This window comes from Chiloscyllium plagiosum, unplaced genomic scaffold, assembly GCF_037043375.1.
Source record: "Chiloscyllium plagiosum isolate Xiang-an unplaced genomic scaffold, Cpla_swu_hap1 HiC_scaffold_11, whole genome shotgun sequence".
Classification (NCBI taxonomy): Eukaryota; Metazoa; Chordata; class Chondrichthyes; order Orectolobiformes; family Hemiscylliidae; genus Chiloscyllium; species Chiloscyllium plagiosum.
Window position 1 is genome coordinate 28,999,471 of NW_028270149.1, and position 19,969 is coordinate 29,019,439.

Consider the following 19,969-nt stretch of genomic DNA (forward strand, 5'->3'; position numbering starts at 1 on the left):
CTTCTGGAATTCTGAACACTATAGCAGACTTAGTGGAAAATGAGTAGGGGTAAATTAAATAAACCTGCACATTTGTAATTGCAAGTGAGAAGGTCTGGCAATGATTTTTTGAGACCCCCCCCCCCACCAGAACCCTCCACTGTTAAACAGGAATTTTATGTACTTCAGCAAAATATAATTACTTTGTGTCAAAATGAAAAGCTTTAGTGTGTGTAATGACACAGCTGTAACCTCAAATTACATAATGACAATTGAAAAGTAAGCATAAAAAAGTGACATCTTGCACAACATTTTTAACTCCGCTGATGTTCTCAGATATTTTGGGCATTGATCATTCTGCTTGAATGGTAAGGATTTCAAATACCAAATTTCACTTTTCACTTCGTAATACTTGTGGATTTAAATTCATGGCATCTATGGTTCCTGTGCTGCACAGACTAAATGGATTGATTTGGTTTTGATATAACATTTGGGCTTCCTTTCTCAATATTTAAGCATGTCACTTCATTAAAGTGTATATAAACACCAGTGAAGTTTCCTTCAAGCAACCTTTTCAACCAAAACGTTGGAGCTACAGGCGATCCATTTTGAATGTTCATGTGCGCCTCAAACATGAGCAGTTCTTCACTTTTAGATTTCAGCTACAGAATCTCCTTATTCTAAATAGATCCCTCATTGACAAAGACACATTATTTCTCAGAGATAATCATTTCATAAAATTCTTCTCAGGTTATTGTATTAACTGAAAAGACACCAAGAACATACAAAAGGAACAGAAGTAGCATACCTGTTTTATTCTGAAGAACTCCTTGGTTTTCCTGTTGCTTGTGGTCATAACGGATATACTATCTATTTGGCAGGAAATAGCTAAGCCACTCTGGTTACTTAACCATTCTTCAAAATCAGGTACAAGGTCTTGACTGGTATATGGAGACATGTTAGGTGCATTAAGATCCTCAGTTGAGCCAAGTTATTAGAAGGAGCTAACAAGCATCACAGGGGGAAAGGAAAATCACCAGAGTCATCTTGGGCTGTTTTTACATAACTGATAGTGTGGTCAGAAAATACAGGCCTGATAGCAGGTCTACAGCAAAGAAATTTTATCTCCAAATTGCTGAGCACAGAGAAATACCGGGCAGCGATACAGGATAATCAACTCCAATATGAAACCAACTGACCCTGTCTTGTTGTGCTTGTTATCTTGAAATAGCCTCAAGCACTAGCAATTATCCCACACATCCCAACATAAAGTTTGAATATAGAGTCAGGACAAAACGGAATGGGCTACACTCACTGTGATTCTATATTTGGGAACACAGTACTACATTTTAAGGATTTCAGTTAGTCGTTTGTTGGATATAAAATCAAAACAATTGCTCTTGTCTGTCGGGGACGTCTGCAGCTTATTGAAAATTGTTAGCTTGAATTGTACCCAGACATATGTATTCAACAGTTCAGAGATTTGCAAGATGTGTACTTGCAATAGTTTATTAGAGGGAGATTGCTCCACACCAGATCTTACACATTTCCTGGCAATTAGTGGCATTGGCAGGGACTGGGAGCAATGTAGATGCAATGGTACAAGGCCAGAAGAAATGTGTGAGAAACTGAAACACAGTGCAAGGTTTTATATTCACATCAGATTTTAAAAAGTGTTTCAAAATTCAAAAACCAAGAACATCCATTAAATTTGCATAGTCATTGAAGTTGGTCCTCACCTGTAGGATTATATTTCCATTGATTCCATTAATTTCTTTATAATCATATATCTGTTGTATCTGAACATTCCAGTGGCTGGTCTTGCAGTGTCTCTACATATATACTAGATATGTTGTTAAATATTTCATCACCTCTTTGTGCCAATAGACACTGCCCCTGTTCCACAGCATCTCAACTGAACCATAAGATCCTAAGATATAGGAGCAGAATTAGGCCATTCAATCAATTGAGTCTGTTCTGCCATTCAATCATGACTGATATGTTTCTCAATCCCATTCTCCTGCCTTCTCCCTCTAACTCTTGATTCCCTCTATTAATCGAGATCCTATCTAACTTAAATACCCTCAGATTCACCACCCTCTGGCTGAAGAAATTCCTCCTCATCTCAGTTCTAAAGGGTCACCCCTTCACTCTGAAGCTGTACTATCAGGTTCTTGTCTCCCCTATGAGTGAAAATATCTTCTCCACATCAACTCTATCCAGAGCTCTCAGTATTCCTAAGTTTCATCATTCCAACTCCATTGAGTACAGATCCAAAGTCTTCAATTGCTCCTTCTATGACAGGCCCTTCATCTCTGGGATCACTCCTGTGAACCTCTTGTGGACGTCCTTCAAGGCTAGCACATAGATATGGGGCCCAAAACTGCTCACAATATTCGAAATGCAGTCCAACCAAAGCGTTATGGACCCTCAGATACATTTCTGCTATTGTATTCTAGCCCTCTTGAAATGAATGTTAACACTGCAGTAGCCTTCCTAACTGCCAACTGAACCTACATGTTAACCTTCAGGGAATCCTGAACTAGACTCAAGTCCCTTGATGCTTCAGATTTCCAAAGCCTTTCCATTTGCTTACACTGAAGATATGAGCTGGAGTAAGCCGTTCAATGCCTCAAGCCTACTCAACCATTTAATATGATCTTTGCCAATTATCAAGTTCAATACCCAAATTCCACCATCCTCATACATCCCTCGATCCCTTCACTCACAAGTATATTTATCTCCGTCTTGAAAACAATGTTTTGGCTTCAACCAATTTCTGTGGTAGTGAATTCCACAGCTCACTACTTTCTGGCTGAAGAATGTTGTTTCTCAACTCAGTCCTTAGCTTTAAACTATAACCCCCTAGTTCTAGACTCCCCATCATCAGGAACATGATTCCTGTATCTAACCTGTCTAATCCTGTTGGAATCTTATAGGTTTCTACGAAACCACCTCCCCCCTCATTCTGCTAAAGTCCAGTGAATACAATCGTAACTGACGAAATCTCTTCTCATTTGTCAGTCCTGCCATCCCAGGAATCAAGTTGGTAAATGTTGGCTGCACTCCCTCTATAGCAAGAACATCTTTCCTCAGTCAAGGAGACTAAAACTGCACACAATATTCCAGGTATGGCCTCACTACTGTGCTATAAAATTGCAGCAAGGCATCTTGCTGTACTCAAATCCTCTTGCTATGAAGACCATCGTACTGTTTGCCTTTTCTAATTTGTTTGTAGGATGTGGGCGGCACGGTGGCACAGTGGTTAGCACTGCTGCCTCACAGCGCCAGAGACCCGGGTTCAATTCCCGACTCAGGCGACTGACTGTGTGGAGTTTGCACGTTCTCCCCGTGTCTGCGTGGGTTTCCTCCGGGTGCTCCGGTTTCCTCCCACAGTCCAAAGATGTGCAGGTCAGGTGAATTGGCCATGCTAAATTGCCCGTAGTGTTAGGTAAAGGGGTAAATGTAGGGGAATGGGTGGGTTGCGCTTCGGCGGGTCGGTGTGGACTTGTTGGGCCGAAGGGCCTGTTTCCACACTGTAAGTAATCTAATCTAATGTGGGCATTGCCGGCTGGCCAGCATTTATTGCCTGTCCCTAATAGCAACTTGAGAAGGTGGTGGTGAGCTGCCTTCTTGAACCATTGCAATCCACCTGCTGTGGGTTGACCTACATGGCCATTAGAGAGGGAATTCCAGCCACCTTTAATTTCTGTTGTGTCTGCATGCTTACTTTCAGCAATTGGTGACAGAGGGCATCCATGGGTCACTAACATGCCCCTCTTAAATTTACAGACATTGAAGTAATAATGTGCCTTCCTATTTTTTTCTACCGAAATGGATAACTTCATATTTATCCATTTTGTACTACACCTGCCCCACATTTGTCCACTCACTCAACCTGTCCAAATCACATTGGAACATCTCTGCATCCTCCTCACAACTCACCCTTCCACCAAACTTTGTGTCATCTGCATATTTTGAGATATTACATTTAGTTCCCTCATCTAAGTCATTAACATATATTGTCAATAGCTGGGGTCCTAGAACCAATCCCTGCAGAACTTCAATAGTCACTGCCTATCATTCAGAAAAAGAGCCATTCATTCCTACGTTTGGTTTCTGTCTACTCACCAATTTTCTATCTCTCTCAATACACTACACCCAATCCTATGTGCTTTAATTTTACACATTAATTTTTCATGTGACTTTGTCAAATGCCTTCAGAAAGTCCAAATAAACCACATACACTGGCTCCCCCAATCAACTCGACTAGAAACATCCTCAAAGAATTCAAGTAGATGTGTCAAGCCTGATTTCACTTTTGTAAATCCAAGTTGACTGTATCTGATTCTACCACTGTTTTCAAAGTGCTCTGCTATAAAATCCTTGATAATGGAGTGTAGCATCTTCTCCGGTACCATCATTGGAGTCACTGGAGTATAATTCACTGTTTTCTCTCTACCTCCCTTTTTAATTAATGGGGTTGCATTGGCTATCCTCAATCTATAGGAACTGTTTCAGAATTTAAAGAATCTTAGAAGATGTCCACTAGTGAATCTATTTTCTTAAATATCTCAGGATGTAGATTATCAAGCCCTGGGGATTTATCGGCCTTCAATCCATCAATTTCTCCAGCACCATTTCTCTACTAATGCAGATTTGCTTCAGTTCCTCCTGCTCAGTAAACCCTGTGTTGCCCATCATTTCTGGTATGTTATTGATGTCCTCCTTTGTGGAGACAAAAGTGAAGTATGAATTTAGTTTGTCAGCCATTTCTTTGGTCCCCATTATAAATTCCCCAGTTTCTGACTATAACTTACCTACATTGGATTTCACCAATCTTTTTCTCTTCACATACCTATAGAAACTTTTACAGTCAGTTTTTATGTTTCTCATAAGCTTATTCCCATTTTCTATTACTTCCACTTCTTAATCAATCCCTGGTCCTTCTTTGCTGATTTCTAAACTGTTCCCAATCCTCAGGTCTCCTGTTTTTCTTGTAAATTTGTATGCCTCTTTTTGGATCTAATACTATCTCTAACCTCCCTTGTAAGCCATGGTTTGGCCATGTAAAATGATACATATGTTGATGACCTCTCTTCCCTTGGACTTTAAGAAGCTAAGTGGTAGAATTGTGCATTCAGGTAACTAATCGCTAGTTGAAATTCTTTTGCATATCCTACACCATGATTCATATGATCAGCTTCAAGAATCTCACCGCACATTCCCATGTAACCAATTGATGATAGACACTATAGTGTTATCTCAAAACAAATCTACAACAATTTACTATATTATTTCCCATATTAGATGTTTGATAACATCATCCACAAGGATTTTGAAGGTGACTACTCAGGCACTTATCTGTCCTAAGAAGCTTTCATAACATTCCAATTTAATGATCAGTGCTACAAGACTGTCAAAAACAGAAGCTGTTGGTCAGAAAAGCAAAATCTATGTGCGTTCTGCAGTGCGAAAGTGAGAATAAGACAGCTAATTAATTGAAGCCAAGGTTTCATTTTTAAAAAGACCAGCTTATCTGTGCTTTCCAGTCTGGTCTACATGCAAGCTTTACAGCTCACCTTGCACTAAGTGAATGGTGATGGAACAAGTGAGACTCACCTGCTTGCCATCCAAGGTGTATAGCTTCTTCACTACCCCAGTCTCAAGCTTGATGGCCTCAGTGATGTCAGTAAGAACTTGCTCAAAGGAGTGTGCTGTTTTCTTGTTGAGCAGAACTCTCACTGCTTTCCGTGGTTTGACTCCACTCCGTATGACAGTCACGAGTTTTGGGCGAACAAAGTCCTTGGTTTCTTTGACCTCAGTCATGTGCTTGGCACTGGCCAGAGACTGTGGTACTTTCTGGGTAGCAGAGGCTTTGACGTTCACAGACCAATTGGGATTTACATTCTTGGTGTAATCCACCTTTTTGAAGATGTCATGAGATGAGCAAACATAACTCTCTCCTAAACACAAAACAAAAACACCTAGTCAACATTGTTACTGAAATTTAATGCAGAAAAAAATATTTGATTAACTTAGAAAACAGTATTAAACAACCACCTTAGCAATGTTACTACAGACTTCTGGAGCACATGCAACTTGAACCAAGGCCTCATGACTCAAAGATAGGGACATTACCACTGCACTACAAGAGTCCTTACCTTAATATTGAAAGGCCTTCCTTAATACAGCCCTGGTTAAAACAAACAGTCAGCATGATTATATACAAAATGGTTATCAAGGCATATGAATGAATCAGCTGAAAAAAAATCACAGGCCAGTCTGCACTATTGGCCATAGGGGCACAGGTTACAAATACCCCAAAATTTGCAATTTTGAACATACAAAATAAAAAATAGTTTTCTGCTAAAGTTGGATGGCAAACTCAGAACATGTCACAGGATGTGACCTGAAAGTGATTAGTAGCATCACAGAATCCGTACAGTGTAGAAAAAGGCCATTTGGCCCAACAAGTCCACACCGACCTTCCGAGGAGTAACCCACCGAGACCCATTCCCTTACGCTATTACTCTACATTTCCCCTGACTAATGCACCTAACCTACACATCCCTGAACACTACAGGCAATTTACCATGGCCAATTCACCTAACCTGCACATCTTTGGACTGTGGGAGGAAACTAGAGCACCCAAAGAAAACCCACACAGACATGGGGAGAATATGCAAACTCCACACAGACAGTCACCCAAGGCTGGAAACAAATCTGGGTCCCTGGCACCGTGAGACAGCAGTGTTAACCACTGAGCCCCCGTGCCATCTTGTAGCAGTGCAGATCTGTGAGGAGAGGGGCTGGGTGGAACTAGCAATAGTCTGAATGGGTCATTGGTTACGGTAACAGATCATTATAATTATGTCGGTTAAATTGCTACTTCCTTAAAAGGTCCTTGACCTAAAATATTGTTTCTCTCTTCACAAGTGCTGTTAGACTTGCTGAGTATTTCCAGCATATTGTGTTTATTTCACATTTCCAGCATCTGCAGTAATTTGATTTGGTTTCGTGGATGAAATGTGGTTTTTATTGTCAATTTTCGCAAAATATCACTGTATTAGAGTATTTGTAAGGTCACATGTGGCATGGGAGAGGACAACCTCAATGTCCAATCAGCAACACATAGGTAGATTTCATATAGACTGACTAGAATGGAAATTCCAAGCATAAATAAGCACAAATGCATTTGTTTTGGTACGTTGAGAGTATTACAGCAACACACTATTTTCTGAATGACCACTATATATATATATATATCCCTCTCTGTGATATATTTAATTGTTTCTTGTCTATTTTGGATCCCAACTGGGACTCTGAAGAAGGTCTTACTTAACCCCTTCAGAATTAAGAGCTGAATTCTGAACTAAAATCTCATTTGTGCTCATTTTCAATTAATTAATGGCATTCAGAACCTTATCATGCCGTTGGCATGGATTAAAACAGAATCATTTAATGGTATTACATACCCAAAATATTGTTAAAATACAAAAAAATGCAGAATTATTTAATGCATAAAATAATTGAATTATAACATATGAGATAGGAGCGGGGGTTGCTCTTATGACCTGTCAAGTCTATTCTATCATTGATGACTAATATGCAAATTCCTTCTGAAATAAAAACATTTTTGCTGAAATTATTTTGTTTGGTTAACCAGTAGTGAAATGCTCATGTAAGCAATTGCAATTCCTCACTCCTGATCCCATGCAAATCACACCAGCTGCTTTGAGCAGTCACTGAAACAAGGTGGAATGTAGATATACTAAAATAAAATTACATTCTTGTGGAGCTGCTGGTAGGGCAGAGAAGGTGGTATCAGAAATCCACAATCTTCGAAAGACTTGATCAAGCCATCCTATGGACCATGAGACTGTGACATATTGTATCCCCTCCAATTTACTCCCCTCCCCTACATTGAATTACCATAGGGGCCAGCCACCATCTAATATTATAATGAAGTGTCCATGATTCATGTGTGAACCTGGATAATGTTTGTCCTGGGATCATTAGTCCTTAGAAGGTACTACAGTCAATTCTAACCACACTCTAATCTGATGCTCCCAACTGTATAACTTACACTCATTGACAGTGGTGGATGTGGGTATAGTTACACTGTTTAAAATACATTTGGGTAAGTACATGACTAGGAAAGGTTTGGAGGGATATCAGCCAGGAGCAGGCAAGTGAGACTAGTTTAGTTTGGGATTATGTTCGGCATGGACTGGTTGGACTAAAGGGTCTGTTTCTGTGCTGGATGACCCTATGACTCTGTAACAACTGTAATGAGGTTTATTTTGCATCTTCCTTGCTCTAGAGCTAATGAGATGAACTAAAGGAGCCCTTATCATTCCTGCTGAGATCAGCTAACAAGAAGATCATGACTGGAAGTAGGACTTTCTAGGCTTATACAATGTAGTTCTACACTGGTACTGCACACTACCCTCTGAGTCATCAGGGAGCTGTGGAAGAAAGCTTACTGTAAAGTTAGTAATAGAACAATCTCACAGGCTTTGGCATGGGATGAGTTTCATTATTCAGATGGCAACAGAATATGGACAACATGGTGGCTCAGTGGTTAGTACTGCTGCCTCACAGCACCAGGAACCCAGGTTCGATTCCTACCTCAGGCGATTGTGGAGTTTGAACATCCTCCCTGTGTCTGTGTGGGCTTCCTCCGGGTGCTCCGGTTTCCTCCCACAATTCAAAGAATTGGCCATGATAAATTGCCCATAGTGTTAAGTGCATTAGTCAGGGGTTAATGTAGGGGAATGGATCTGGCTGAGTTATTCTTTGGAGGATCGGTGTAGACGTATTGGGTCAAATGGCCTGTTTGTACACTGTAGGGAATCTAATCCAATTAAAAGTTCAGGGGAGAGCTGTAGGAATAGTTGCTTGCACTGCCCACACTATCCAACCTGAGATAATTAGCTAGAAAAGTTTGAACGGTTCAGACAGGCTATGGCAGAAATAATGGAGAAACCCATTCACTGCCTATTTCTACTGGTTGTTGGTGGTGAAGCTGACATAAGTGGCTGTGCAGAGCTAAAACAGGAAATGAATAGAGTGGGATGAGATGAGGCAGCAGTGAGTAAAACGAGAAATAACTCAAGCTATTCTTTAAAAGTGTGAATATACATTGTAAAGAAGTAATGTCTGTAAGGTGGTTATATTGCTGACCAAATCGCCATAGGGCAATTTCAGTTACTCATCTAATCCTTTGATAGTTGCAATGTGTCTGCTTGAAAATCTCTTCAAAGTACAAAATGGTCTTATGACTACATGTTCCACCTTGAAGTTTACTCTCATTTGTTACATGACCATATTTACTTTTAAAATAAGGTGGTTAGATCTTGCCAAAAATCTGTGTTTTCTATTTTTACACACATACATACACATGCACACAAACGTGCAATCTGGAATCAGAAAGTATAGGAAGCGGCTGTTAAAATAGCTGATGCCAGCAAAAAGAGTTGCAAGAAATTTAAATTACTCAGTGTTTGTTACACTTGCATTCTTGAATGAAACACAACATAGCTTTCACATATTCGCTGTTAAACCTCCACAGTTTCTGGCACACAATAACATTCATACTTACCTTGTGAAGTCTTTATGTCAGTTTTAAACCCTCAAAAGATGCCAAATCATGTCAGGGTACAGTTGTAAAAGTCCTGGCTGCACTCTAGTAAATGGTTACTTTCCATGTTTGAACCAAGATTGTTAGAGTTGACAGGCTATTCAATCATGGGAAATAGTACAGTCCAACCCGGCCCTCATCCAACATCTACAAACATGTGTGCACATTCCACCACAGGTTAATGGACAAAGCTGAGGAATGAGAACCTTAACCAATATTTGAAATGTATAAGATCCTGAGGGATCCTGACAGGGTAAATGTGGAGAAGATGTTTCCTTGTATGGAAAAATCTAGAACGAGGTGTAACTGTTTAAAAATAAAGGGGTTTAAAACAGAGATGAGGTAAAACCTTTTTCTCCCAAAGAGTTATGTGCCTTTGGAACTTTCTCCCTGAAAAGGCAGTGGAAATGCAATATTTGAATATATTTTAAGGTGGATAGATTCTTGGTAGTCAAGAGGGTGAAAGATTATTGGGAATTGCAAGAATGCAGATTTAAAGATGCAATCAAATCAGACATAAATTTATTAAATACCAAAATAGACTCAAGGAGCTGACTGGCTTACTCCTGTTCCTTGCTCTTACATTCTCTCTTCCACAGGCTATAGGCACTGTGGACAACAACATAGGCATTATTGTCACACCAACTTAGGCCAGTTAATTCAGCACAGTGGAGGGCTCAAACTTGTAAGCATTGCCATCTTGTTAACATCAAACCCAAGTAACCAGATCACTTACCCATCAATCAGAGAGGGGAGTAGAACCAGAGGTATTTTATTTCGATTATCTTAAATGCTGGACTTGTTTTCTAGTCCTAACTGACACCTAAATGTAATCTTGTTAGTTGATGCATGAAATATAAATAATTATTAACCTTGTTTAGCAAAGGCAAACTAACATAAAAAAGCATTGTTAGCAAGGAAAGTTCCTTAATGAAAAAGTAGGCCTTTCAGACTCTTGAGTCCAAGTACTCATAGCTTCCAATATTAAATGCAGTACAAAGCCTATAAAATTAATCAGGTCCCCAAAGAAAACAAATTCGTAATGAGATAATTAACAAAGTGGTTAGCTGTCGCATAAATAATGCAAAATGAAGGCCAAACAAGTTAATGTAGAATGTAGGCCAAACAGCTTTACAGAGATTCTATTAAACAGTCACTTACAAAGCTATCAGCTCTACCCACATTCTGCTCTCAATTTTCTCCTAAATTAGAGGAATAGCAATAGAAAGGGGGGAGTTCACTAATTTTCCATAATTTCTCTCCGTTGGGTTACAATTCCATCAGGAGTACAGGGCAGCCTGCCCAATCACTATTTTCTCTACATTCTCATGTTGGAAACGACTTACAGGCTGTCTAGATGAGGGATTAATAGATTTGTTATAAAGTTCATATTTAGGTTTCTCATAATGGTAGTCATTTTTGCTCTGATATAAATTATTTTACTTTAATGCAAATAGAATCTAAAGTGTAACCTGAAATTAATGGATAATGAGCTAATAATAGGGTTCCAATTAACACTATTTGCGCATTCTGGAGGCAAATTCAAAACTTGCTTATACTTTTGGCTTTTTGTCTACATAAAGCTCACATACATATTTGTCCAATGTAAAAATGGTACCAAAAATGATATGTTCAAAAATTTGGCAAAAGAATGGTATGTGGGCTTCAGGCCAGTGCACAAAGCATGCCAAATGTAATAATATGTCTAACATGATATCGCATGCATATGTCACAATGTGGTCCAGTGCCTGAGTCTCTGCAGAGGCTGTAACTTGTGATGACTCAGCCCTTGTTGCGAATTTCAGTCAATTATCAAATTTTATGTGAAGCCAAAATCAACAATAAACCACACTCAATCAATCAATAGGATGATTTTACGGATGTGAGAGTCCAATATCCCAGACATGTTAAAGAGGGAGTATTAACTCACATAACTTGATTTGCATTTACTAGGGTCTAGATTAGAGTGGTGCTGGAAAAGCACAGCGGGTCAGGCAGCATCTGAGGAGCAGGAAAATCGATGTTTCGGCAAAAACTCTTAATCAGGAATGGATGATGAAGGGTTTTTGCCCGAAACGTCGATTTTCCTGCTCCTCGAATGCTGCCTGACCCGCTGTGCTTTTCCAGCACCACTCTAATCTAGACTCTGATCTCCAGCATCTGCAGTCCTCACTTTTGCCTATTTGCATTTACTAGGTAACACTATGGTGCCAGATTGGTTAGTTATTCAGTTTAATGTTTGTTACTGGTATTGCCAGCGATCAACTAACTTTTGTAGCAAAAGTAAAGGGTCACTTGATGTGAAATGTTTATCTGCTTTTGCTCCACCGATGCTGCCAGATCTGCTGAGTTTCTCCAGCTCTTTCTTTGTTTCAGATTCCTACATACACAATTCTTTGCTTTTTTAATCAACTGACTTCTCTTCACTTGTGGAGGCCGTTACAAATACAACATTTAAAAGGCATATGAATGGGATGGATTTAGAGGGATATAGGCCCAGTTCTGGCAAATGGGACTAGATTAGATTAGGAATATGGTCGGCATGGATGAGTTGGACTGAAGGAAGGGTCTGTTTCTGTGCTGTACATCTCTAGTTTTCTCCAGCACTTGTACATACGTCCATGAACATACAAACTCAGCTGAACAAGTAATATTTGTTACACTGGGAGATTGATACAGGAATAACAAATCCGCAAGAGTGGTTTTATTGCCTAATGGCAGGAGAAAATTCAAAGAAATTATGGACATTCTCCAGGGTGATCCTAATGAACACTTTAAAAGTATAAATTGGGCAGCAACCATTTATTAGTCATAATAAAGAGGCTCATCTAAAACACAATCACTTTGTAAATTACTTTGACTCCCTCTGTAAAAAATGTCTATCCTCAGGAAGCCTTTCATTGTAACTTGAACTATTAAATCCCAGAGTTTGAACTAACTAATTTTAGACAGAAGAGCTATTAATATTTTTGCTAACATAGTTTCTTGTTGGGTGGAATGTGCTGGGGCACAGTGGCATGTTGAAGGGAATTATTTCACAGCTGCTGCTGGGGTGCAGTGCCAGCTTAGTCACCCAGACATGTAAATGATGCAACATTACGGTCACACCCTGTTGATGGAAGAATTCTATTCCCATGTGTCAGACAAGAAGCAGCCCAAAAAATCATCCTCACTACTCTGGATCAACTCTGGTCCTGTTGATAATAGAAACGGAAAGCAAAGGTGAGAAACTGGCTGACAGGTTACTTTTAGCATTGAACTGTACCTCTTTAAAATCCTCTCGCCTATCCAGTATGTCATAGATTGCTCTTTAGAACCTCCAACAACAGCGATTTAATATAAAACCCACAATTTTGACCCCAATGCTACACGGCAGTGAAAAACATCTTTAAAAATCTTTCCTGAGCTTAACATTTTGAAATATGCTACCAGCAGAGTTATTTTTCCTGCTACCTTATTCAATGACAGATGTGGTAGATAAGGAGGGTGGATTGTTGCAGTGTCAGAGTTTGAAGCGTGTTGCTTAAAATTTCTGTGAAATTGGTATTAGAACTACTAAGATCAAAATTATGGTACTAAACTAAGAATGACCTTGCTCATGAATAATATGAATAAACACATAGTAATAAAGATAATAACACATGGTAATATCAAAGCAAAAATTGAAATAATTAAGCAAAATCCACCATATGTTGAGACTTGCATGAAAATATCACTGACCAATACAATAAAGTAATCATTTACAGTAAACATAAATATGTAACCCAGTGCCATTTCTGTCACTTTATTAGGAATTTCAACACTAGTGCAAAGAAAGGATGGGTGTAGGGATAGGAATGGTTTCAACATTAGGATTGAGAAGAATAATCCTCCCTTTTAAATTCACATCAGTCAATTAGAGTTTGTGCTTCAACATGTGTATTTAAATATGCAAACTTTAATTAAAATGAGATCATATGATAAGATCTCATTGCTCCTACACATAGATTGCATTGTTACATGCTGTAAGATGGCCCTGCATAAGCAAACAACAGTTAGCAGCAATATTTATTTTAAAAAAGTGAAAGGAGCAAGGGAGATTAGTTCTGGTATTTATACCAAAATGGTCAATTACTAACCTTCCTCCAGTTCATCAAGACTGGTAATCTTCCCAAGCCCATCAATGGAAAAGATAATGCGAACTCCCTGTGGGAGGTTCACATTATCAGACAAGGTTCGGGTCAGGTCTGCCAGCAGAGCGTCAAAGGAACGGAAGCGATCTGCAGATATTGCATACACAATGCCCTTGAAGTACCGATCCCCATTACGATAGAAGCGGACCTTCTTGGCTTTCTTCTCAGTGGTAAGGGCCTGCAAGGTTCGGGTGCGGTAGAAACTGCAATGAGCACTGTGTGTGGGGCTTGGTAAACCATTCATCCTTGAACCCTTTGAGTAACGTGTCTTGTCCCTTTCGTCAAAATGGCCGAAATCCAGCTCTTTATCTTGGAACATGCTTCAGTTAATTGATCAGAATTGAAGATCAAACAAACCTGCAAAAGACATAAGGCTCAAACTCAAACACAGTGTTTGTGAAAATCTAGAAAATCACTAGCCTTTATATATCCTGATGAAAGCATATTCCTTCAATAGTTGTGTTAAAACACTAATTTACTTTGACATTTTTCAATCGCTGGGAATATGCATTAAAGTTGGTGAGGGAATCTTTAGTATTAACATTTTCCCAAATCATATATGTTACTTGAAGTGTTGCATTCTTGATTGAAAATCACAGGAGACTAGTGTTAGAAAGAGAAATATTACAGTGGACCAATAGATTTGGAATAAGCCATATTGTTAGCATATAGTAGAAGGAGCTTTGCTCTGTGTCACATCTAACTGTAGTATACCCAACATTAAATTCCTGAATTGAAAAGGCATTCTGATCTCCAATCAAGGTGAGTTACTTGCATCAGAGGTTATGCATCCTACAATAAGTAACTGACTTCCCTAAAGCCTGTGCTTACTTGATGTCGCAAGGAATTAAGGGCTAAGGGGAGAATGCAGATAAGTGGATTTGAAATGCCCATCAGCCATGATTGAATGGCGGAGTGGACTCGATGGGCCGAATGGCCTTACTTCCGCTCCTATCTCTTATGGTCTTATGGTCTTACTACAAGGTACAAGTCAGGAATGCCATGGAATATTCCCCACTTGTCTGGATGACTGCAGCTCCAAGAAGCCTGACATCATCCAGGACAAAGCAACCCATTTGATTGGCATCACTTTCACAAATATTCAGTCACTCCATCACTGACAGTTAATAGTAAATGCCATCTATTAGATGCACTGCAGAAATTCACAAAGCATCCTTAGGCATCACATTCCAAATACACAACCATTACCATCAAAAAAGACAAAGGCAGTAGATACATAGGAACACCACCACCTGTACATTCCATCCAAGGCACTACCATCCTAACTTGGAAATATATCTTCACTTTGCTAGATAAAAATCACGGAATTCCCTCCCTAATGGCTTTGTGAGTCTACCTACATCTTTTTGACTGTAGAGGTTTAAGAAAGCAGCTCATCAACATCTTCTCAAAAGCAACCAGGGACAGGCAATCAATGCTGGCCCAGCCAGTGATGTCCACGTCCCATGAATGAATGAAAAAACACAAAGTTCACCAAAAAAATTGAGAACTTATTTTGTGGCTAATCTCCTCTCAAAGCTTATATTTAATGACATCTTAAAGGGCTTTTAATCTTATGAAATGTTCTAATTTTAAAAAGTCTTCTTGTGTTTTAGCCTGTAAAACATCATTTAGTGATGAGGGGTCACTGCTTGATTTAACCATTAATGGCTGATCTTAGATTAAATAGAAATGTTCAGTTCAAATATATCCTTAACATAGATTAAATCACAAAATTTAATTTTTGATGGACTTATCCCTTGGGTGGTGATGGTGGTGGTGGGGAGGTGGGGGGTTGGGGAGGGGGGGTTGTGGGGGAAGGTGGTGGGGGGGAGGTTGACTCAATCCTTTTAGTCACCAAGAGATTTTAAACAACCATAATTAAGCAGTACACAGATCACATGAAGACCAACCACATTCCCACTAATATTGACAAGCATAAAACTCCCGAACATGCCCCTTTATGTTTCTAATGTGCTCACGCTACTGAAATTACTAGGTAGAAAGCAGTAAATAGAATTATTTAAATATGCTTATCAATTAACTGAAGGTGTAGAGATCAGTTTTCATTTAAGCCAGAATGCATATTCACAATTCCCAACATTTACCCCTAACCTGCACTCTCCCTTAATCCTTCTAAAATTAATTGTTCTTATGTATTTGCCATTTCATGAAATTGGAACATTACATTAATGAACATAATGTACATTTCGACACACAATACAATCAATGAATTATTTTTGGAGTCCAATCACTGTTGTTATGTATGCAAACATAACAACCAATTTTAATGGCGCTAATAACAGTAGCAGATATGAAAGACCATTATTCTGCTTTACTAATGATGGTTGAGAGATTAGCATTAACCAGATCTCCAGGAAACCTCCCTTACTTTATATGCACTTGAAAAGACTGACAGAGCCTTACTTTAGCATATCATATAAATCGCCAATAACATAGATTCCTCTCAGTATTAGTTTGCAGTTAGCTTATCCAGTCTTGGAAATGAGCAATACGATCATGAGCCAAATTGGTACTGAAAGATTAAATTTAGTGCACAAAGAATTGGTGGGTCAAACTAATATTTTGATAGCCAGTGCACTTGATTTACCTACAAGATATATCATTTTAATGTAATAATGTTATGATGATGATAACCCAGGCCTCTTCTAAACTCATCCATTTACCAAATGCATTGAATTTCCTTTAACCAACTGAAATTTAGCAGAACCACATCTATAGTATTGAATTACCAGACATTGCTCGGGATTAGATATCAAAATTTAAAAGTGTTGATATCATCTCAAATTCCCTTCAATGGCTTCCCCTGTCCAAAGGCATACAAGAGTTATCCTGGCACCTCATCTATGTGACCAATCTTCATTAATGTCTACACATTAGTAAATCAATGGGGGGAAGGAATAAACGAGACTGTTCCTCCATTTGCAACATACACTTTGCAAATAATATCAGAATGGAGACCCTGGTTTCTCCTCCTCAACGGTGGGAACATAAAGGATAGGTGCTGTTTTGATAGTTGCTGATTGAAAAAAAATCCCCAAAGATTGAATCTAGATTTCTGCAGTTTGCTTGGCTTTCTCTTGGTTGAGCTTTCAGTGTATTAAGTCTTGAGTTTTTAATGACCCGTGAACAATCAAAGTCAACCATCACCCTTACTTCTATGCATTATTAATAAAGCTCACAGTGAGGGATTTAGCAAACAACTAACTTAAATCATGGTCAGAACAACTACATTGTTTGATTGCAATCTTTTACCTTCCAAAGGCATGCTATCATTCCATGCTGTGGGCATGGTTTCATGATCAACTTACATTCATAAGTGGAGCATCTTTCTCTGTAAAACATGAGCAGGTTTTGGAATAAAATGTGTTACACCTAGCTCCTGGATCATTGACATCATGAACATATAAAGTGGTGAGGCTGGGTTCACGTTGTGATGAGCTGTTGTTGGGAGCTAGAAATGACAGGTTGGTGCAGTAGAGGGTTTTTTTTTGTTTCCAGGTGGATTATGGTGGAGAATTGGTGGGGCAGTGTAAAAATGCTGACCTGTGTGCTAATCCAAATCCGGGAGGGTTGCGAGTCACCCTGATGAGTCCCAGAGTGACACCCCCCATTAAAGTGAAAAAAAATGCAAAAAAAATCAAAATGTTAATTTTCACTGCAGCTCTGCAGAACGGTATGATCCTCAAAGATGACCGAAACTAAAACACAAAACTGTGAAAATAAAATCACGAAAGTCATCGTTTTGTGCATTTAATCCCAGTTACAACTGGAAACAAGAAACATGAAGAGTATTTCATCCTGACCCCGTGCCTTAAGGTAACAATTTCTGGGGAGTGGTTTCTCCTTGCTCTGTACAATGTATCTGACATAACGGTTTACAAATAAAACGTATTATTCATAAACGGCTTTGTAAAGAAAGGGCAACTGAACACACAACACGGAAAACTCACATTAAACACTTGTTAACAAAGGCGCGATAAATGAATCATTAAAAGCCGTCTCAACAGTTACTGTCAAAAACGTCTTAACAAAGGGAATTCATTACTGCGATTTATTGAACCATCGCATAGTTTTTAAAAAACGTACCGCTCGTTAAAAAAGAGGGGATTAACAATTCGTTTATATGAAATTCCATGTTCAATGGGAAAAAAAATGTAAGGTGAAGCGATCTGTTTGAAGGCAAAACACTATTGTCTATTAACATTGGTCTGCAATACGTATTTACAATAGATTGAATGGGAAATGTTAACTCTTAGCCGGTAATCCTGAAAAATACCATGGAATGACTCGTTAAAACATCAGGTATCTAGGAATGAACACGAGCTGTAGAATAAAATTTGAGAAAATCTTATCATTCCCATATATCATCTGCAGAGACACTGAAATAAATCACTTTTCAATGAACATCGACTCAATATCTTACTACAGAATGTCAAACCCGAACTCGAACAAAGTGCTACAGTAATAGTGCACGAATGTCTATTCAGAGATAGATACAGATTGGTTCTTTTTGTCTCTGTCTTTTACTTACACCAAAGGAGCAACTCACCAAATTGTGTGCAGTGTGGACAGGGTGTGGATGCAGAGAGACAGAGACAATCCAAGTCTGCTTTTGTTGTCTGCGCTCGGGCGAGCCAGACCCACAAATGGGAGAAATGGGGGCTTCCTTGGGTCCTAGTGCGAGTCTAAGTCGACTTCCACTGAAACAGCCCGAGTGTTGCAAGCGGCTCGCACGTTTCCTGTTCTAGCGCCTCGCAGGGGTCGAATGAATGAGAGAAGAAAACACGACACATTTTTTTTTAAATCGCAGCGGTACACAAAATGGACCTCCGTTCTCTCAGTCAGCACATTGGACTAAGTGTTTAATGTATAATGCAATATTGAACAAAACGCGACGTGTAGGGAATGATGTCTCTAGATCACAGCTATGTTCCTCTCGTTTGCAGACTATTTCTGTTGGGTTCGAATTCTACATTCTGCTATCACACCTCAGAATACCTCAAGGCTATTCACATGAGATGACTTACAAGTACAGAGTTGAGCAGATTTTTTTTTAAAAAGGTCGAGTCGTTTCGTTGGATTCTTTGAGTAGGCGCTAGTCACCTACCCCGGAAACACACACAAATACTTTGCCTCAATCTTTCACGCTCAGGGCATCAAAACATTATCCGAGCTGTGACCGGATAACATTTCCTCAAATGGCTCCAGATCATTTGCCAATCACACGTGAGGCACTCCCTCCATCATACTTACAAAATATTTACCCAATTGCACTGAAGGAGGTTAATGGAAATCTTGCATTCCCACTTCACCCGGGGGGGTGTACAAAGTTAGAAATCACACAACACCAGGTTATAGTCCAACATGTTTAATTGGAAGCACTAGCTTTCGGAGCGCTGCTCCTTCATCCCCAGGGGATAGTTTGGTGGCGGATGCTGGTGTTGGAGGGGAGGGAGAGTTATGGGGGAGGGAAAGGAAAGAGAGAAAGATTGGGGCAGGGACAGAGAGTTAGGGAAAGGAATGGGGGGGCGGGAGATTTTGGGGGAGGCTGACAGAGTGTGGGTCCAGCCACTTTGTTTGAAGAAATCTCCGTCTTGTGGACTGAGTGAGAACCGTTCTTCATCCCCGCGCATTCAACTATTCACATTCGCCTTTCATTAAATCTGCCGTACGGTCAACGGGAAAGCTGACAGGAGGTTGTTTTACACGGTCTCACCGTTCTGACACAAACTACCTGGCGTTCGCCTAGCAGCGAGCTGAGTGTTTTGTGAGGTGGACTGTGGGACCCTGGAGGAGTGTTGTAATCAGTAGAAAAGGGGTGGGGGAGGGAGGAGAGCAGACATTCAGCTCTCTCTGCGGTGCAGCGATTAAACAGACATTGGAAATGCAGGTGGGCTGGCCACTGTCTAAACCACCACGTGTCAGATCCTGCATCTTTTTTATAGAATAAAACGATTAACGATATTGCAGTTAACAAACAGAGCATGAGCAATATGTGGGTTACTCCGAGAAAGGTTCTTTGCCTGTTGAATATCTCACAAAAACATCTCTGACTGCAGCAAAGGGAGTGGATTTTTTTCTCTCTCTTTTTAGCTTCAATCAACGAGGCCCTAAAAGGGCTGTCTCTTATTTCATTCTCACGGCGACT

General features: G+C 39.6%; 1 protein-coding gene across 2 annotated transcripts in view; it reads right to left on the minus strand.

Annotated features, from left to right (window-relative positions):
• Window positions 1-18,753, minus strand: part of LOC122557342 (neuronal migration protein doublecortin-like) — a 171,107-nt gene extending 152,354 nt beyond the window's left edge. The window contains exons 1-3 of one of the 2 annotated variants that reach the window (XM_043704948.2): window positions 18,371-18,753; window positions 13,744-14,154; window positions 5,602-5,945 (exon numbers count right to left, since the gene is read on the minus strand). In XM_043704948.2, coding sequence (XP_043560883.1) covers window positions 5,602-5,945; window positions 13,744-14,116 — 717 coding nt within the window. In that variant the 5' untranslated portion in view covers window positions 14,117-14,154; window positions 18,371-18,753. The remainder of the gene's footprint in view (window positions 1-5,601; window positions 5,946-13,743; window positions 14,155-18,370) is intronic. The other variant, XM_043704949.2, reaches the window with a different exon arrangement.
• Between the last annotated feature and the right edge of the window lie 1,216 nt (window positions 18,754-19,969).